Source organism: Rhinatrema bivittatum, chromosome 2, assembly GCF_901001135.1.
Source record: "Rhinatrema bivittatum chromosome 2, aRhiBiv1.1, whole genome shotgun sequence".
In the NCBI taxonomy this organism is placed as follows: Eukaryota; Metazoa; Chordata; class Amphibia; order Gymnophiona; family Rhinatrematidae; genus Rhinatrema; species Rhinatrema bivittatum.
The window spans coordinates 751,118,618-751,139,721 of NC_042616.1; the positions used below are offsets into that span (position 1 = coordinate 751,118,618).

Here is a 21,104-nt window from a genome sequence, read left to right on the forward strand (position 1 = left end):
TGTGGTGCTTTATGTCCAGGATGGCATAGAGTCCAACTGGATAAACATCCTACATGAGACTAAATGCACAATCTAATCTTTATGGGTAGAAATCCCTTGTGTGTTGGGGGAAGACTAGAGTGATAGGAGTATACTACCGTCCACCTGGTCAAGATGGTGAGACGGACAGTGAAATGCTAAGAGAAATTAGGGAAGCTAACCAAATTGGTAGTGCGGTAATGAGAGATTTCAATTACCCCAATATTGACTGGGAAAATGTATCATCAGGACATGCTAGAGAGAAAGTTCCTGGATGGAATAAATGATAGCTTTATGGAGCAATTGGTTCAGGAACTGACAAGAGAAGGAGCAATTTTAGATCTAATTCTCAGTGGAGCACAGGATTTGGTGAGAGAGGAACAGTGGTGGGGCCCACTTGGCAATAGTGATATGATCAAATTTGAATTAATGACTGGAAGGGGGACAGTAAGCAAATCCACGGTTCTCGTGCTAAACTTTCAAAAGGGAAACTTTCATAAAATGAGAAAAATAGTTAAGAGGCTTCAAAGGTAAAAAGTGTGCAAGAGGCGTGGTCATTGTTAAAAAAATACCATCCAGATGTGTTCCACACATTAAGAAAGGTGGAAAGAAGACAAAACGATCACCGGCATGGTTAAAAGGGGAGGTGAAAGAAGCTATTTTAGCCGAAAGATCTTCATTCAAAAATTGAAAGAAGGATACAAAAGAAGAAAATAGGATAATGCATAAACGCTGGCAAGTTAAATGTAAGACTTTGATAAGACAGGCTAAGAGAGAAAATTTGAACAGAAGTTGGCCATAGAGGCAAAAACTCACAGTAAAAACATTTTAAAATATATCCGAAGCAGAAAGCCTGTGAGGGAGTCAGTTGGACCGTTAGAGGGGTTAAAGGGGCAATTAGAGACGCGGAAAGATTAAATGATTTTTTTTGCTTCAGTGTTTACTGAAGAGGATGTTGGGGAGATACCCATATCAGAGAAGGTTTTCATGGGTAATGATTCAGATGAACTGAACCAAATCACGGTGAACCTAGAAGATGTGGTAGGCCTTACTGACAAACTGAAAAGAGGTAAATCACCTGGACCGGATGGTATATACCCCAGGGTGTATACCAGCTCCCCTATGAGGAAAGGCTGAAGAGGTTAGGGCTGTTCAGCTTGGAGAAGAGACGGCTGAAGGGGGATATGATAGAGGTCTTTAAGATCATGAGAGGTCTTGAACGAGGAGATGTGACTCGGTTATTTACACTTTCGAATAATAGAAGGACTAGGGGGCATTCCATAAAGTTAGCAAGTAGCACATTTAAGAATAATCGGAGAAAATTCTCTCACTCAACGCACAATAAAGCTCTGGAATTTGCTGCCAGAAGATGTGGTTAGTGCAGTTAGTATAGCTGTGTTTAAAAAAAGGATTCGATAAGTTCTTGGAGGAGAAGTCCATTACCTGCTATTAAGTTGACTTAGAAAATAGCACTGCTATTACTAGCAACAGTAACATGGAATAGACTTCGTTTTTGGGTACTTGCCAGGTTCTTATGGCCTGGATTCAACACTGTTGGAAACAGGATGCTGGGCTTGATGGACCCTTGGTCTGACCCAGTATGGCATGTTCTTATGTTCATATAACTAACAAAGGTTAGTTCTCACCACCATCTTCATATTCTAGCCATAGCACTGAAATTCTTGCTTGTATGGTCATTGATCCATGATCCCCTATACCTCTGTCACTCACTACGCCATCTCCCAATCTGCTGTTGAAAGATGACTTTTTTGCCTCTACTTAAAACCAGAGAAGTTTCACTCTTTTTGTGCATCTAATTCTGTTTTTCAAATCTTAGATGCATTTGTCTTTAACCCGGTCTTTAAGGCCTCTTTTCTGACATTCAAGCTCAAAATACCACTATGGTTCTGTGCAACTCCTTTCATCCTGTCCCTAGCATTTACTGTATTTCACTTTTAAAATGTATTCGTATTGGAAATTGCCGATGCTTCGCAAAGCTATGGTTATGCTACTCAACATTTTAGGAAGCAATTGAAAGCTTTTAATTTCAGCCAAGCATTTAATCTTATTAGGTGATATATCTAGCTCCTTTACAGTATAGGGGAGACTGCTTGTAACATTAGATATCCATTTTTATTTTTTATTTTATGTATTTAATATTTTGATTTTACTGATTTACTTAAGTTTTTATATTGGTATGTATTAGTTGTCTTATTTATGATGAATGTATTTACTGTAAACCTCCAAGTACACTGGATTGAACAGACTAAAAGTTCATGTAAATAAAATAAATGTGACAAACATAAAGCAAATTTGAAACCTTTAAAGCAGATTTTGGAAAAAGACACTGTTTCATTTGCCTTCCTTAAGGACAAAAATGTCTTTAGACATTTTTTCAGGAATAGGCATGTCTTGTTTCATGGATACAAAATCTGGTGTTATCCAGATTTAATAAAACCCACTCAAGCTAGAAGGAAAATGTTTTTTCAATGAGAGCTGAAGCCCTGCAAAAGGGAGCTTTATTTCAGTTGCACTTCCCCAGTAAATGTTGTTTGAAGTTTCAACAACAAAATTATGTTTTTTTTATGAAGAGTCTCAATTGAGAGCATTTTTGGATTCTCATGCCTAACCAACATCGGAATATGTTAAAATGGGAGTGGACTTGCTCAGAAGGCCATATTTTCAATATTGATGGGAAAAATTTGATTTGATGTAACGCTCCATTTCTTGGGTTCTCTCCCCCCCCCCCCTTATTTTTTTCTATTGTATACAATAGCTTATATTGATTTATGTATGATATTATAAATGCAATATGTATATTATTTCATCTGCATTGTATGTATTTCTTAAGTGGATGCTTGTATAAATATGTAAAATCTCAAATAATAAAAAAAAACAAAAAAAAAAAAAAAAACTACTTACCTGATAATTTAGTTTCCTTAATGTAGACAGGTGGACTCAGCACAAATGGGTTATGCTCCTCTGCCAGCAGATGGAGCTGAGTCAGGTATCAAAGCTGACATCACCCTAAATACATCCCTGCAGTGACCTCAGGACATACTATTAAAAACGGATAACCATAACTGTACTCAAATACACACTGAACCCCAGTAAGATTATAGATGCCCTGATCTAAGGACTGGATGACTGGTTACCTGTAATCTCTTGGAATAGATATGTACTCTACGGGTGAATCCTTGGCACCGTTCTTGGGCAGCCGTAGGAGGGATGCTGAGTCCATCTGTCTACACCAAGGAAAACAAAATTATCCGGTAAGTAATTTCTCCATTTCCTAGCGACCAATGGAATGTACAAAAGCTACTCTCGATCGGGTTGGAAGGCTGCCCGCGGTCTGGTTAACACCGCCCTTGCAAAGGCTGCGACCTCTCGGGCCTGAACGTCCAGGCGATAGAACCTGGAGAAGCTGTGCAAGGAGGACCAAGTCGCTGCTCATCAGATGTCGACAGGAGACAGCAGTCTAGCTTCTGCCCATGAGACCACCTGAGCCCTAGTGGTACGAGATTTAACCTGAAAAGGTAGTGGCTTTCCTGCCTCCACACAGGATCCCTTGACAACCTCCTTAATCCAGCAAGCTATGGTAGCCCGCGAAGCTAGTTTGCCCTGCTTCCTTGCACCGTGAAGGACAAACGGGCGGTCCATCTTTTGGACCGATTCTGAAACTTCCAGGTACCGCAAAGCCTACTGACATTCAAAATGACAGAAGGCTGTATTCTTCCGCATTCTTGTACTTATCTACGGATGGCAACGAAATGGACTGATTCAAATAAAGGCTGAGACTACCTTGGGCAAGAAGGATGGAACGGTATGAAGCTGTAATGCTCCTGGAGTCATCCAGAGGAACGGTTCCTGACACAATGCCCGTAATTCAGAGATGCGACATGCTGAGCATATAGCCTCTAGGAATACAGTTTTCAACGTTAATAAATGCAAAGAAAGACTGTGCAGCAGCTGAAAGGAGGGTGCTGGCACAAACTCCAAAACTAGATTAAGATTCCTCAAGGGAACCGGCCACAGTAGGTGGCCGGAGTTGCTTCACCCCTTTAAAAAACAAAAAGTGGGCCATGTCTGGCTGAGCTGACAGGCGGGCTCCTTGCACCTCACCCCAGAAACAGGAGAGAGCTGCTACCTGGACCTTCAAGGAGTTAAGGGTCAAAACTTTATTCAAATCATCCTGCAAAAAATTCCAGAATTAGTGGGATTTTGACCTTCCGAGGGGAAACCACATTCCTCACACCAAGCCTCAAATACTCTCGGGATGTAGAGAACTTTCGCGCACAGAGTACGGTGGCAATTATTTCTATCAAATATCCTCACTTCATCAGGCGAGCCCACTCAAGGGCCAGACCGTAAGCAGAATAGAGTTGGATCCTCGTGAAGGACTGCTGTAGCAGGTCCCAGTGCAGTGGGAGGTACGGGGGGGGGGGGGGTGTTTCTCCACCAGGAGTCTCCGCCTGTCTGCATACCAGGGATGCCTGGGTGAATCAGGAGCTATTAGTAGGACTAATCCCCTGTGGTGCTCAATTCTGCAAATGATCCTGCCCAGCAGGGGCCACGGAGGGAAGGCGAACAGCAACTCCTCTTCTGGCCAGTTCTGAATGAGAGCGTCAAACCCCAGAGACCACTGATATAATCTGCGACCTGCTTGATTCCGCAGTCTGTGGCTGAACTGCAAGCATGCCAGCTGTACCGCCCGGGCCTCCAGGCGATTGATGTTCCAGCGGGACTCCAGCATTCCTGCACCCCTGGGCCATTAACTCCAGACAGTGAGCCTCCCCATCTGGCATGAGTACCAATCAGGCCAGAGAGGGCAAGGGAACTCCCTTTCTCAGATCATCCTCCTGCAACAACCACTGGAGGAGGGAGCAGATTTCCATCAGTAAGTGGAGCCGAACTGCATAATCCTGAGATTGCGGGTTCCAACGAACTAGCAGAGAGCGCTGAAGAGGACACATATGCGCCCTTGCCCACGGCACCACTTCCAAATGGGTACCTGTAGGTAGGACCACACCGTCGGGTGTATGGTGTTCATCAACTGACGCACTTAAGACGTCCATCTACAGATCTGAACTTCTGGTAGGAAAACTGTCTTATCCCATGTTGAATCAGACCCCCAGATAATCTTGGAAAATGTTCTGGGAGTGGTGGCTAGACCAAATGGCAGTCCCAAAACTGATAATGGTACCCCAGCACTGCAAAGTGGAGAAAGCGTTTGTGTTCCAATTGAATAAGGATATATGAAGGTAAGCCTCTGGCAGATCCAAGGAGGTCAGAAATTTCCCCGACTACACCGCCATTATTACTGAGCTAAGGTTTCCATTCGAAAATGAGTCCTTTCAAATAACAGATGATCCTCGAGATCCAAGATGAAATGAAAGGAGCCCTCCCCTTCTTGGTCACAACAAAATAAATGGAATATCACCCTATACTTTAAGAAGGGTGGCACAGGAACCACAGCCCTCAAATCTGAGGAGCCTTTGAAGCGTGAATGCCACTGCCTGCTTCTTCTGCGGGGAGTGGCAAGGGGACACCATGAACATGTCCGAGGAATAATGAGAAATTCCAGTGCATGCTATTCGCACCACCTCCAGAACTCACTAGTTCAACATGATCTCGATCCACCTCCGATAAGAGAGATGTCCCATTTCCTATTCCAGAAGGTGGGTCTGCAAACCTTCATTGGGAAGCTTGGGAAGGTCCACCACCCGAGCCCACTTCTCTCTTGGGCTGCTGGGAACAAAAAGACTAAGACCTATCAAAAGGCTGAGTCCACTGAAAGGTCGTCCCTCTGTAGGGACAAAAACGCCTGGAATCCTGGAAATGACCCTTCATACCAAAGGGGCACTGTAACTGTGCCCCATCGAGACTCCTGCTTCTCATCCCAAATGTGATCTCAGGACCTCTGACCGGCATCATAAACAGCCTAACGCAAGGAAGCTACCCAGACAGTCTAAAAACCGCCTCACTCAAGCCCCTCCTCAAGAAACACAACTTAGATCCTAATGTACCAGCTAATTTCAGACCCATCTCTAACCTCCCATTTGTTGCCAAACTAACGGAGAAACTGGTAAACACCCAGCTTTCTGAATATCTTGAAGACCACAAGATCCTATACCCATCGCAATATGGGTTCCGTAAATCACGCAACACGGAAACCCTTCTCATTTCACTTACTGACCATATTATCATGGGGTTAGACAAAGGACACTCCTTTCTGTTGGTCCTGTTAGACATCTCGGCGGCATTTGACACCGTCAACCATACCATCCTGCTGGATCGCCTAACAGACATCGGCATCTCCGGATCTGCCCACAACTGGTTCAAGTCCTTCCTCAGCAATAGGACTTTCAAAGTCAAAATCAATAATAAAGAGTCACCCCTAACTAAATCAACTCTTGGAGTACCTCAGGGTTCCTCCTTATCTCCTACCCTCTTTAATATTTACCTCCTCCCCCTCTGCCAACTGTTAACAGACCTCAACCTAATTCACTATCTGTACGCAGACGACGTGCAGATTCTAATACCGATAACAGAATCAATCTCAAAAGCGCTCACCCATTGGAACAACTGCCTTCTATCCATAACTAATCTACTCAACAGTTTAAACCTGGTTCTTAATGCCTCCAAGACAGAGCTGCTCCACATATCCTCAAACGAAATCAATATCTCCCCACCATCTCCACACATCGCTCACATTACTTGCAAGCAGGTTAGAGACCTTGGGGTAATACTAGACAATCGTCTAAACCTTAAGAAAATGGTCAACACAACCTCCAAAGACTGTTTCTTCAGATTACAGATTCTAAAAAGACTTAAACCTCTCTTATTCTTCCACGACTTCAGGACAATCCTCCAAGCGCTACTGTTCGCCAAAATAGACTACTGCAGTGCCCTTTTCCTAGGCCTTCCCAAATCCACTACCAAACCACTGCAGATGTTACAAAATGCGGCTGCGAGATTGCTGACCAGTACCAGCCGCAGCGAACACATCTCTCCCATCCTCAGGAACCTACACTGGTTACCAGTTAATTTCAGAATTCTATACAAATCAATCACCGTAATTCATAAAACTATCCATCATCATCTTCAACTCGACCTGGAAATCCCATTCAAACTCCACTCCTCTAACAGACCAACTAGAGATATTCTCAAAGGCACCCTGAAATTTCCCCCTACTAAAGCTTCACGCCTCTCGATGACCAAAGACAGAGCTTTTTCGATAGCTGGCCCATCTATCTGGAATAGCATCCCTTCAAGTCTCAGAGTGGAGCCTTGCCTGTTAACTTTTAGAAAAAGACTTAAAACCTGGCTCTTTCACCAAGCCTTCGCCGACCCACCAGACAATCACTAGTTGTCCTTCACGCTTACCCGTTATGGTGATTATACTCACGAATGGACTCTGACTCTCCCAGGTTAAAGCACCATTAAGCTTTAACCCTATGTACGCCCTATGGTATCACTTCATATTTATTTCCTGCCTTATCTTCTTTCCAGCTTGTTGCAAGCTTCCAAGTTCTCTTCCCTGTTGATTGTAACTTTGACTCATTCCTACCTACTGTTTATCTTTCGTTTACTTGAATAGTTACCCCAGTTTTACTCTTGTTAATTGTAAACTGATCCGATATGGTTATTTACTATGAAGGTCGGTATATAAAACTGTTAAATAAATAAACTGTTTCTTATCCTCAGGCAACCGAGGCACCGGAGACTCGCCCCACTTACTGGCCAGTTTCTTCAACGCGCTCCCAAACAAGAGCGAGCATTTAAAGGACATCTTAGTAAGATAGCTTCCAAAGTCAATGTTAGCTGACCAGTTTCGCAACCAGAGTTAATGCCTGGCCACTATCACCAAAGACACTCCTCTGGCCGAGGTTCAGACCAAATCACAACCTGCATCTGCTAAAAAGGCAGCAGCAGGCTCCATTACCGCTCTGGAATTCCCTCCAGACTCAACCATCTCCTGAGAGAGAAGCAAACAAGATCTTGCCACTAGGGCACAACAGAAGGCAATCTGTAAATTAATCGCCAATGCCACAAAGGCTTGCTTAAGAATACCCTCAACCCTTCTATCATGTATATCCTTGAAGGCCGCTCCTCCCTCTATGGGGATAGTCATCTACTTAGACACAGCACATACCAGAGCATCCACTTTGGGAAAATGCAAACGCTTTCACAACCAGGCCTTCCAATGTCAGACCCCCTTAAAAATTTGCCACTGGGGCATCCCATTCCAGATCAATAAATACCTGGATGGCATTCAACAGGGAAAAAAAACAAAAAAGTTTTACGTAAAGAAAGCAAAATGGGATTCTTCTGCTCTGACATAGTACCTGAACCAAGAACACCCGGCTGTTTCAAGATCTGGGAAATCAGGGCCGGCAGTTCATCTCTATGAAAGAACTGCAACATGGTTTGATACGGTTCCAGCCCTGGAGGAATTTCCCTATCTTCCAGGGAATCTGGATCAACCTCATCATCAGTACCATTCAGATTCCTGTCTGGTACACCCGCAGGAGTCGGGGCAAGCTCCAGCGCTTAAATATAGGATGGGAAGTAGGAGGAGCCACTGGCTGAGGGTGAGCAAAGGACTGCACCTGTCTGGACTGATCTGGGGTATAAATAGGAACTACAAGTTTCTTATAGAAAGCTCTGGAAACGTGTTCTCTGCTCGCACCATTGGATGAAATCACCCAGCTGCTCAACTAATTCTCTTGATTTTCAGAGAATAATGAACACAAGTGTCAGGATATTTAGTGAGGTTAGTATATAATTTAGGTAGAATGTCTGCCACCTTTATATGAATTTTTAGAATAAATGGAGTTTGTGGTAAATTCGCCCCAGTTCCATCTAAACTTCAATTTGTATCAAAACAATGCCTAGTTTTCTTTTCCAGCAGCATAATGACAGAGAAGGGGAATTGGGCACACCTGGGGAATTTGAGATTTCCTTGCTTTGAAGTTAGTGTGTGAATGAAGGGGCAACTGCAAGCAGTCAATTTATTCAGTATTTTCTGGTACATGTGAATGCACTAATGTACATTATACACAGGTAGATGCCACCAAAGGTGTTTTCTTTCTGCTGCCTTCACCTTATCACACCACTAGTTGTACAAGATGCATTGGTCCCAACATGGCAGTTTGTGGTACTATCCTTTACAGAGAACACCAACAGAAGTTCCTCTTCATCCCCTCACCTAATTCCTGTTTCTAATATGCTAACAAAGATTCTATGTCAGAAAAAATAGACCTTCAAACAGGTGTACCACAGGGATCCGCCCTTTCTGCTACACTTTTCAACATATACCTGCTCCCATTATGCCACCTAACTAGCCGGCCTGGGAATCACTCACTACATATACGCAGACGATATCCAATTTATATTACCCATTGACGATACAATGGAGAAAACATTAAACATAGCGAACATGTATCTAGACATTATCAAACAACTATTAAATCAAATGGAGCTAGTAATTAACATAGAGAAGACAGAATTCCTTCATTTAGAAAGGAAAAAAAAACATGGAGATCTCACACAACCCAATCACTCTCATTAACAAACAAACAAATAATACTTGCAGAGAAAGTACGAAATCTAGGAGTAATAATCGACACAGAACTAAGCTTAAAACAACATATATCCATAAAAGTAAAGGAAGGATACGCCAAACTCATGGTCCTCAGAAAACTCAAACCACTTCTAACAACCGCCAACTTTCGATCAGTACTGCAAGCGCTAATATTTGCAAGCACTGATTATTGCAATACCCTTCTACTAGGTTTACCATACACCTCCATAAGACCACTACAAATATTACAGAACACGGCCACAAGAGTATTAACTGGAAAAAGGAAAAGAGACCACATTACAGAAACACTGGCCAAGTTACACTGGCTTCCCATTGAACAAAGAATACAGTACAAAACACTATGCACCATACACAAATTAATACACAACGAAAATGCAGACTGGCTCAACACGGCCCTTCGTGTACACATCCCCAACAGAAATCTAAGATCAGCCAACAAGGCACTTCTAACTATTCCATCAGTCAAAACAGCAAGACTAACCCAGGTAAGAGAGAGCGCTTTATCATTAGCGGGACCCATACTATGGAACTCCATGCCCTTGGAATTAAGACTACAACGAGAAAACAAAACATTCAGAAAAAAATCTAAAAAAACTTGGCTATTTAAACAAGCCTTTCAAAAAGAGAAGGGAGAATAGATTCCAAGGACTTGCAAGGTTCAAACCAGGGAAGTGCAAGGGACAAAACACCCACACAAACAGGAATCAATAAAGGTGTTCGTTTTTAATAGAATTCATCACTAAAGGATAAGTTACATTTATAGAATGAGTCCTGAACTCAAACTGCTATAGAATTGACCTGGACAGAATAGTGATCACTCATTTAACATCTAGCTTTGATTAAAAAACTGTTACCGAACCTAATGGCACCTGTGTAAACTGATAAATTTTAACATTATTTTTTGTGCCTTACTGTAAACCGTTGTGACTGTAACCACCTTAATGACGGTATAGAAAAGATTTAAATAAAAATAAATAAAAACAGAGATAAACAACAACTCCGGTCCCGGAGTGCCACAAACAGGTCTAATTTTCATCCTGAAAACCAAATCTGTTTGTGGCTATGCTTATGCTATCCTCAAGGTGAGCAAATCTGGCAAGTAGAAAAGTTTTTGGTAAGTGCATTTTGGCCTAAAGTTTTGTGTCTTGCTTATACACATTGCAAAAAAGTAAAACATGGAGTTGCTGATGCCACATAACTGCAAGACCAGCGAGAGGACATACAAATAAAACTATGCATTTAATTAAAGTGATGGTACATGACAACAGGCCTATATGTATTTTTCTGTTTTACTTATTACCTATTTGCCTGATTTGTCAGTTATAATAGTACTACACTAAGCAGCAGCTTTATAATTAGCATTGCCAGATAATTAGGCTGACTTGGTCACATCTTATAGTGGCTGGTACAATACTCCCAGTTGATACAATTGCTAAACTAAAAAATGGTGCACAATGGATTTAGAGCCATGCAACAAAATAATGCACTGAAAATGGTACCAGCTACATCTGGTATGTACATGGGTGAGGGATGTGGACTGTACTTGTTCTTCACAGGAATATCACTTGATAAATCTTACATTTCATAAATAAATCAAAATTCAACACACATATAGATACCTTGGGTGAAATGATACTCTCCACACTGCTCTCCAAATTGCACTCAAATACATGGGCTTTGGTTAGCTTCTTATCCCAATGGGCCGCTAGCCAAATTTTGGCCAGCGGCCCTCTCTTGCTGAGGACAAAGTGTGCGTAGAACATAGTCTCAGTTGCCTTTGAACCAGGGAACTAATCTGAAGAAAAAAAAAATTAGTAAAATATATAAATTAATTTTAAAGCATACTGTCTCAAACACACACAAAAAAGGTGTTGGATATTATATAGCACCCTAAAACAGGAAGTGGAAATGGTCTTTAGAAATTGGTGGCAGCCAAAAGTTTAGGAGGTAAGGGGGGGAAAAACCCCATCTACTATAGTTTTAAATTTAATGTATTGGAGAAATTACTTACCGGATAATTACGTTTTCCTTAGTGTAGACAGATGGACTCAGGACCAATGGGTATAGTGTACTCCTGTTAGCAGTTGGAAACAGATCAGATTTCAATCTGACGTCAGCCCTAGTACATATACCCCTGCAGGAAGTGCAGCTCTTCAGTATTCTCCTCGAAAAGCATTGTGGATATATGTGTGACTGACTAATTTGATTAACTTGAATAACTTCATAACTTGGTTAAACTTTTTAACTTGATCTGGTTGAATTGGCTATAGCTGGAGACCGCCAGTGCCCGCAACCGGAAAGTGTAGACACCCGGTAGGATGGGTGTCCTAAGTGAAGGATAGCATGGCTTACCCTTGAATCATTCGAAATTCCATGAGTAACGGCAGCCAAGGGTGGGATGCTGAGTCCATCTGTCTACACTAAGGAAAACGAAATTATCAGGTAAGTAATTTCTCCATTTCCTAGCGTGTAGCAGATGGACTCAGGACCAATGGAATGTATAAAAGCTACTCCCAAACCGGGTGGGAAGCTGCCCGTGACACACTTAGTACTGCCCTTGCAAATGCAGTGTCCTCCCGAGCCTGAACATCCAGGCGGTAGAACCTGGAGAAGGTGTGGATGGAGGACCATGTCACCGCCCTGCAAATCTCAGTGGGTGACATTCTGGTTTCTGCCCAGGACACTGCCTGGGCTCTAGTAGAATGGGCCTTGACTTGTAGAGGCGGCGGTTTGCCTGCTTCTACGTAGGCCGCCTTGATGACTTCTTTGATCCAGCGGGCTATGGTTGCCGGTGAGGCCACTTCCCCTTGTCTCTTCCCGCTGTGAAAGCCAAACAGGTGGTCCATTTTTCATACGGGTTCCGACATTTCCAGGTATCTGTAAAGGAGTCCGTCGATGTTGAGGTGGCGTAGACTTCGAGCTTCTTCCGAATTCTTAAACTCATCCGGCGATGGTAGCGAGATGGAAGTGTGACACCACTTTAGGAAAGAACGAAGGGACCATGTGTAGCTGGACGGTTCCTGGGGTGAGCCTGAGAAACTGTTCACGGCAGGACAGTGCTTGTAGTTCTGAAATGCGGTGGGCTGAACAAACTGCCAGCAGGAATGCTGTCTTCAAAGTTAATAGTCGGAGAGACAGTCCGCGGAAGGGCCTGAAGGAGGCTCCTGCTAGAAAATCCAGGACCAGGTTGAGGTTCCAAAGAGGTACCGGCCACTTTAGGGGTGGACGGATGCGTTTGACTCCTTTCAGGAAGCGTGAAACGTCCGGGTGAGAGGCTATGCTGTCGCTCTCGCTCTTTGTGCTGTTGCATGACAATGCGGCCACCTGTACCTTGATGGAGTTGAGGGACAATCCCTTCTGTAGCCCGTTCTGTAGGGATTCCAAGATCGCGGGAACTTTGACTGAGAGTGGTATGATGTCGTGGTCTTCGCACCAGGCTTCAAATACTCTCCAAATTCTTATGTATGTTAAAGATGTGGAGAACTTGCGTGTTCGGAGTAGGGTGTCGATTGTTCTCTTAGGCAAGCCCTCTCAATGGCCAGGCCGTAAGAGAGAATAGAGCTGGATCCTCGTGGAGGATCGGCCCTTGGAGCAGGTCTGTGTGGAGGCAGCCGCATGGGGGTCCCCTGCCAGTAGTCTTCTCATGTCTGCGTACCACGGTCTTCTTGGCCATTCTGGGGCCAAAAGAAGTACTAGTCCCCTGTGTAGCTGTATCTTGTGAATGATTGTGCCCAATAAGGGCCACGGCGGGAAGGCGTATAATAGAGTCCCCTGTGGCCAGGTCTGTACCAGGGCATCGATCCCCTGGGACTGAGGTTCCCACCAGCAGCTGAAGTACCTGGGTACTTGGGCGTTTGACCGGTTTGCCAGAAGGTCCATGTCTGGGGTTCCCCACCGGTTCACTATCGTTTGGAACACTGAGGTAGACAGCTTCCATTCTCCTGGGTCTAGACTTTCTGCTGAGGTAGTCCGCCATGATGTTGTCTTTCCTGGCGATGTGGATGGCCGAGATCTCCTGGAGATTTACTTCTGCCCACGACATTAGGGGGTCTATTTCCAGAGACACCTGTTGGCTTCTGGCTCCCCCCTGACGGTTGATGTAGGCCACTGTTGTGGCATTGTCCTACATTACTCTGACCGCTTTGTCTCGGAATCTGTGAACGAACCGTAGGCAGGCTAGTCTGACTGCCTGTGGTTCTAGGCGGTTGATGTTCCATCCAGACTCTTCTGCGTTCCACTGCCCTTGGGCAGTTAGCTCCTCGCAGTGTGCTCCCCATCCTCATAGGCTGGCGTCTGTGGTGAGCAGGGTCCAGGATGGGGAGGATAGTCTTGTTCCCTGGCTCAGGTGGCTGACCTGCAGCCACCATCGTAGCTGGGTCCGAACTCTGCTCGGGAGTTGTAGGCGTACGGCGTAGTTCTGAGACAGTGGATTCCATCACGATAGAAGTGAGCGCTGTAGGGGTCTCATGTGAGCTTGCGCCCTTGGCACTACCTCCAGTGTGGATGCCATCAGACCGAGGACTTGCAGGTAATCCCATGCTGTAGGGAGAGGTTCGCTCAGCAGGATTTGTAACTGGTTCCTCAGTTTTGATCTCCTTGTGGGAGTCAGGCTGACCTTGTCTTCTTTGATGTCGAATCGGACTCCCAGGTATTCTAGAGACTGTGAGGGCTGCAGACAACTCTTGTTTGTGTTGACCACCCATCCGAGGCTCTCCAGTAGAGTTTTGACTCTGTTGGTTGCCTGGTGACTTTCCCCTAGGGATTTTGCCCTGATCAGCCAATCGTCTAGGTAAGGGTGTACGAGGATTCCTTCCTTCCTCAGTGTTGCCGCCACCACCACGTCCAGGGTGCTGTGGCTAACCCGAAGGGTAGTGCCCGGAACTGGTAGTGACGGTCCAGGATTTTGAAGCATAGGAAGCGCTGTTTGATGGATCGGGATGTGTAGGTAGGCTTCCAAGAGATCTGAGAAACTCTCCCGGTTGTATCGCCTTTATTACAGAGCGTAGGGTTTCCATGCGGAAGCGGGGAATCCTCAGGTGGCGGTTGACCGTCTTGAGGTCCAGGATGGGCCTGAACGTCCCCTCTTTCTTGGGGACGATAAAATAAATGGAATAATGCCCAGTATTTATTTCTTGTGGAGGTACTGGGGTTATGGCCTCAAGGGCTAGTAGTCTGGTCAGTGTAGTTTCCACTACCTCCCTCTTGGAGGGGTCGTGGCAGGGGGATTCCACGAACTTGTCTAGAGGAGTTTGTAGGAAATCCAGGTAGTACCCCTCTTGAATGATGGTTAGGACCCACTTGTCCGAAGTTCTCTCGACCCATCTGTGGTAGAATAGGGCTAGTCTGCCCCCTATGGCTTCTTCCCTTGGACGGGTTGGCTGAATCTCATTGTGGGGTGTGGCTGGGGCCTGGACCCGAGCTGGTTCCCCTTTTGTTGTGCTTGTTCCGAAAGGGCTGGTTCCTGCCTGTAGGGCGGGGCGCTTGATAATTATTTCTGTATGGATTGAAGCGCTGTGAACCTCTGCCCCTGGAGGATCAGGGGAAGGGTCACTGGTTTCTCTTGCTTTTGTCCTCCAGTAGCCGTGGTAGTGGGGACTCGCCCCATTTGTCAGCCAGTTTCTCTAGTTCACTGCCGAACAGGAGGGATCCCTTGAAGGGCATCCTTGTGAGTCTCGATTTGGAAAACGCATCAGCCGACCAGCTTCGGAGCCAGAGTTGTCGCCTGGCTGCCACAGCTGATGACACTCCTCTAGCTTTGGTGCATACCAGGTCGGAAGCAGCATTCGTGAGGAATGATACTGCTGGTTCCATGGCTTCCCCAGGGGTGTTGCTCCTGGTCTGTGATAGGCAGGCACGTGTCACAACAGTGCAGCAGGCCGCTATTTGTAGGGACATAGTGGCGACGTCAAAGGACTGTTTAAGGACGGATTCTAGACGTCTGTCTTGCACATCTTTGAGTGCTACACCTCCCTCCACTGGGATAGTGGTGAGCTTCAAGACCGCACGGACTATAGCATCCACTTTTGGGCATGTCAGGTGGTCTTTGGCCGCCGGCTCCATGGCTGCCATAGCCCATCCCCCTTTGAATGTGGACTCTGGAGCAATCCATTCCAGGTCAATTAGCTGTTGAACGGCTTATAACAGAGGGAAATGGCGGGAGGTCTGACAGAGTCCTTCTAGCAGAGGATTCGTCTTAGGTTCCCCAGAGGCACTTGTGCCCGGGATCGCAAGTTCCTTCAGGCTGCTGGTGACCAGGTCTGGAAGCTCGTCCTTGGTGAAGAAGCGTCTCATGGTCTGGTGAGGCTCTGTCCTCGGAGGGAGTTCCCCTTCCTCCAGGGTCTCTGATTCCTCCTCCGAGATGTCCGTGTCCCCGTAAGTGGGGCTTCTGGGTGGTGGATTCACTACCCTGGGTCTAGCAGGACCCTGAGTGTAGCGGTCCCCTGGTGAAGGCTGTGGCCATGTTTCCGGAGGCTCCATCTGCATGTGAACGAAGGTGTGTAGGCCTTTGAAAAGTTCCACCCAAGAGATAGACGCTAGGTCCAAGCTAAGAGGCGCTGTGTCCCTGGGCGGCCACGTTTGAGGGGTAGTCCCGCTGGGATTTGCTAGGTCCAGGGTACTTGAGGAGCTAGCACTGACGCCCGGATGGGGCTGGCCCTGGGCTTGATCCCCCAGGGCCTCCTCGCACTGGAATCACAGGGCGTCTGCCTCTTCGTGTCGTGCTGCTCTAATGTGGCATGCAGGGCAGAGGCCCTGAACCTTGAGCTCCTTTTCTGGTGGTGCCATAGGTATAGACGCGGAAATCTCTTGTGCGAATATGTGCACGTGGATGGATGTGCGAGCTGGTGTGCGCACAAGTCGTAGTTATGCGCCTGGTCTAGTGCGCGCATAGCTTGTGCGTTCTGCACTTAAGCGTGTAACGTTGTGCGCACAAGTAACGTTGTGCGCACGGATCAAGACTGCGATCAGGGCAGCGAACAGGGCCAAAATGGCAATGGCGACCACGCGGGCAATATGGCGACCACCTCGGAGGGTCCCCATGTGGAAGAGCCCTTGGCTCTGACCAGGGCGTGCCCTGCTAGGGCGGAACAACCTGGTGGCACTGGTCCCAGCCGGTGACCTGTGCAACTCCTCGAGCTTCAGAGACTTTAAACAAGATTTCTACCTTACCTTTTCTCGGCACTTCCCGGTTTCGTTCTGGGCGGTCTCTGGCTGCTGGGGGAGAGGGCAAATAGCTCCACCGCCGCCTCTCAGCCGCACCTGAGATCGGGGGGCTGGGTCGGCCGCCGGACCGAGGCTCACCTCCGAGGGACCACAGAAATCACCTCGGGAATTCTCAACTGGGGGAGGGACCAGAGGGTGTCACCGCAGGAGATCGGGCTCACTGTTGAGGTAGGTTCTCTTATTTTGGGTTTTCTCTGTTAAATTTTGCTCCAACGCGAGAGCGTGCAGGTAGTCCCTAACTGCTATGGAGTCGGAAAATACTGAAGAGCTGCACTTCCTGCAGGGTATATATACTAGGGCTGACGTCAGATTGAAATCTGATCCGTCTCCAACTGCTATCAGGAGTACACTAAACCCATTGGTCCTGAGTCCATTTACTACATGCTAGGAAATTTTAGTTTTTTTGTCCCCTTATTTTCAGGCTCTCTCCCTCCTCTTCCCCAGTCCTCTGCACCCTGGTGGCACATGGCACCAACTCTACCTGCCTTGGGCCGCCAGACTCACTTCTGCAGATGTCTTGCACCTTGGCTACCAGCTCCACTATCACAGATCCCAATGATCCTGGCCGAGCTACTGAAGCATGTTAGCAACCTCCTCTCTACGGCTCCGCTTGGCAGTTCTGCCAGCCTCCTTCTGGATACTGGCAGATATCCAGTGATCACTGTACTAGACAGACAATGAAACAATCAGGGACTTAGAATGGTCAATTTCAAGAAAGTGAATAATTATGCTTAACAAGCCATAGTTAAGTAGTAAGAATATTTAGGCAGTACAAAGAACTATAGACAGTAATGAAAGTATTGAAGTAACAAATCTATTTATAGACACATTAACAAGGGGAAGAGTACAAGGACAACACCAACTCAGTAGTAAAATAAGAGCCAAAATCTATCTTTCAGAAAATACGACACAGGCAAAATCCTCCAACGAAACAAAAAGGATCAGGAAAGGCAGTCTGAATGGCAAGGGATCGCCCAGTTAGTAATAAGACACAAAAAAAAAAAAAAAAAAAAGCTTTAGATGTGAAAAGACTACTAAAGAGAAATATTCATGATGGGTTTTTAATGGAGATGCCTCAGAAGCAAGCAGACATTAAAAATAAATACTTTTGCTCAATATTCACATCAGGAGGAGATAGCAATGTACTAAAAGCATTATAGAATGAACACATTACCATTTGCTGAGAAGGTAGCATTTAAGGTACAGGCACAATTGAAAGTAAACAGGGCTATGGGACATGATAGGCAGAGTAAATTCCAGAATACTGAAGCTTAAGGAAGACTGTACCACACACAGTGCTGGTCAACTTATCACAGAGGGGAGGATGAAGAAAGGCTAGCGGTTAGGACTCTTCAGCCTGGAGAAGAGTCAGCTGAGGGGAGATACAATAGAAGTCTTATAATGAGTGGAATTGGAACGAGTAAACAATTAGTTTACTCTTTCAAAAAGTACAGAGACAAGCAGACACACAATGAAGATCCTGGGTAATACATTTAAAACTAATAAAAGAAAATATTTTTTTACTCAATGCATAATTAAGCTCTGGAATTCATTGCCAGAGGATGTAGTGAAAGCTATTAGTATAGCTGTGTTTAAAAAGGTTTGGACAAGTTCCTGGAGGAAAAGTCCATCAGTTATTTACTCTCTCAGGTAACAGGACCCGGGGGCACCCCATGAAGTTAACAATTAGTTCATTTAAAACAAAATTGAAGAAAAATTCTCACACTCAGCACAGTTATGCTCCGGAATTCATTGCCAGAGGATGTGGTTACGGCAGTTAGTGAACTGGGTTTAAAAAAAGTTTGGATACGTTCCTAGAGGAAAAATCCATAAACTGCTATTAATTAATAAGAAATAGTGGCTTGAGATTTATTTAATGTTTGGATACTTCCCAGGTACTTGGATTGGCCACTGTTGGAAACTGGATTCTGGGCTTGATGGACCCTTGGTCTAACCCAGTATGGCATATCTTATGTTCACCTGAAGAGGAAGGGGTTGGCATAGAGTTCCAGCACTAGACTGGATGGTGGTGTGTTGTGCATGGTTTGGAGGGAAAGTAGGCGAGCACTGGTTCTGCAGAAATGAACACAAAAATACCCTTTGACAATATCTGTGTTTTGATCCACCACTGGCCCATCATGTGGGCCGGTACATCCTCCTTTGAAACTAGGATGGGATCCTGCTCCCCCCTGGTGGTTGTTTTGAGACCAGAGGGACAACTGATGTTATGGCTAGCGTCAGTCTCGAGCAAGCACTCGAGGCTTGGCATACCAGGGCTCTCTAGGTGGAAGAGAAGTGAGGTGTGCCCTTGCAGTGGTGAAGATGGTCAGAGTCTTGGCCACTCCGCCGACCTACACGCCCCGGAGACCACAACACTATGGTGGTCTCTGAACGGTCCGCCGACCATTCCCAGCCCTTTCGGACCTGCCGCAGGGAGCAGCAGAGGCGGCAGGCCGGACGGAGGTCAGGAAGGCACAGGACTGAAGTGGTCAAAGCAAGGTCTTGGAACTTGGAGCAAGGCACAGTGGAGTTCAGGATGAAGACAGGAACAAGAGGAATGAGCTGGATGCTCAGGCACCCTAAACAGTCCACCGTAAATGGGAGGACCCAATGGGCTGGTCGCGGACCACACTGTCTCCTAATCGCCCTACACAGCCAGGAGGCTGGTCGCGGACCACGAAAAGAGCAGGAGAAGCTCGGAAAGTCACTTAGCACAGGGTAGTGGAAACCCCTTGGATCCTCCAGAGTCGGAAGTAGGCAAGGCAATGAGGAATCTGGAGACTCAGAACACAGGAGAAGACTCTCGGAGGCACGGGTCCCACTTTCTGGCGTCTGGACCAGACACATCAGGAACACTGGAACACACAGGAAGTCCAAGGGAGACATAGCCTAGGTAGACTAGCCCCTTGCCGAAGCAAGGACTGAGTGAAGAGGAAATCCTTTTATAAGACAGAAAACAAGCAACTCCCTGGGAGGAGTTCAGGTGGGCCACACCTGGCTGGCCATATAACTGGAGAGAAGAGCTGTGGGCCGACCCCTAGGGAGAAGGCGGGACCCAAACCAGGAAGTCCAAGCGAAGACTGAAGCAGGCCTCAGGCAGGCCCCAAGGACGTCGAAGGCCTCCCAGGCCATGGAGCAAAGCCTGGGCAACCAGATCAGGCGAGGCCCCAGCTTCGGAGCAGCCTCCAGAGAATGGTGAGAGGCAGCTACGGGAGGAATCATAACAACTGAACAGAATGGTTCCAAAGATTGTTGGAGTAAACCCTGGATGAGAAGCTGAAAGACTGGCATGGTTGTAGTCAGTGCAGGCGGGAACCAGAGGATGTCGCCCTGAATAGCACACCTGATAGAGGAGTATATATTCTACTTACATAATTGTACACAGACGTAGTGTTCATGTGGGAAAGTAGGTAGTAGTGGTATTCTTTGCATTTTCTCTGCATGGGAATGCTCAGAATAGTGCGAGGATGTGGAAAGTGGCGATAAATGGTTTGCCGAGTTAGCCATCTCCAGAGGGTGGACACGTCTCAGAAGCTGCTTTGGATGCATTGATGGAACCGGTGGAGGAGCAGCATCACATTTTTTGCTATGCTTCGGGTGTTCAAATGATAACATGAGGCAAGGGCTGCTCCAGCGTGTCCATACAGTATATGCAGAGCACCCCAATGCGCCAAGGGCTTTGAAGCATCTCAGGATGTTGAGGTTTTCTTCTTCTAATGAAAATGTTAGAGCACCGACGCATCTTGTTTCTGCCACTTCGATGCACCGCTTGACTCCTTAGCAAGCCTGTGTTTCGGCATCAACTCTTGCCAGCTCTCCCAGTTGGGGTCCCCTTGGTGGGATGAATGGGAGGCCTTGGAAGAAGTTTGACTCCTATGACTATTTGGGTAGCCCAATGAAACGCAAGTCCGAGAGAAGGATTTAATCATATTCCTAGCCTGCGATCTTGGCCACTCTAGAGCGCTGCACATATTTTATTTATTTATTTAGAACTTTTCTATACCGACTTTCCAATAACAGAATTACTGATCAATTCGGTTTACATTTTGAACAATAACAGTGACAAGAAAATGTCTTACAAAAAACAGGAAGAAATAACTTGGAGATAAATATATGGGGTTAAATAACAACGAAATACAATATACAAAGCCTAATATAGGCTGAGGCAGATAACATCGGTGTGGGGTTGTGTAAAGAGTTTAGGACTGACAATAGGTAGGGAATTACATGTTGGATTTTTGAACTGCCAAGGAGTTGG

At 46.0% G+C, this 21,104-nt stretch overlaps 1 protein-coding gene across 3 annotated transcripts in view; it reads right to left on the reverse strand.

Annotated features, from left to right (window-relative positions):
- Positions 1-21,104, reverse strand: part of RAD21 (RAD21 cohesin complex component) — a 231,413-nt gene that overhangs the window by 201,280 nt on the left and 9,029 nt on the right. The window contains exons 2-3 of one of the 3 annotated variants that reach the window (XM_029591925.1): positions 17,351-17,507; positions 11,245-11,420 (exon numbers count right to left, since the gene is read on the reverse strand). In XM_029591925.1, the coding sequence (XP_029447785.1) occupies positions 11,245-11,388 (144 nt within the window). In that variant the 5' untranslated portion in view covers positions 11,389-11,420; positions 17,351-17,507. Of the gene's footprint in view, positions 1-11,244; positions 11,421-17,350; positions 17,513-21,104 lie in introns of all 3 variants that reach the window. The other 2 variants (XM_029591923.1, XM_029591924.1) reach the window with 2 other exon arrangements.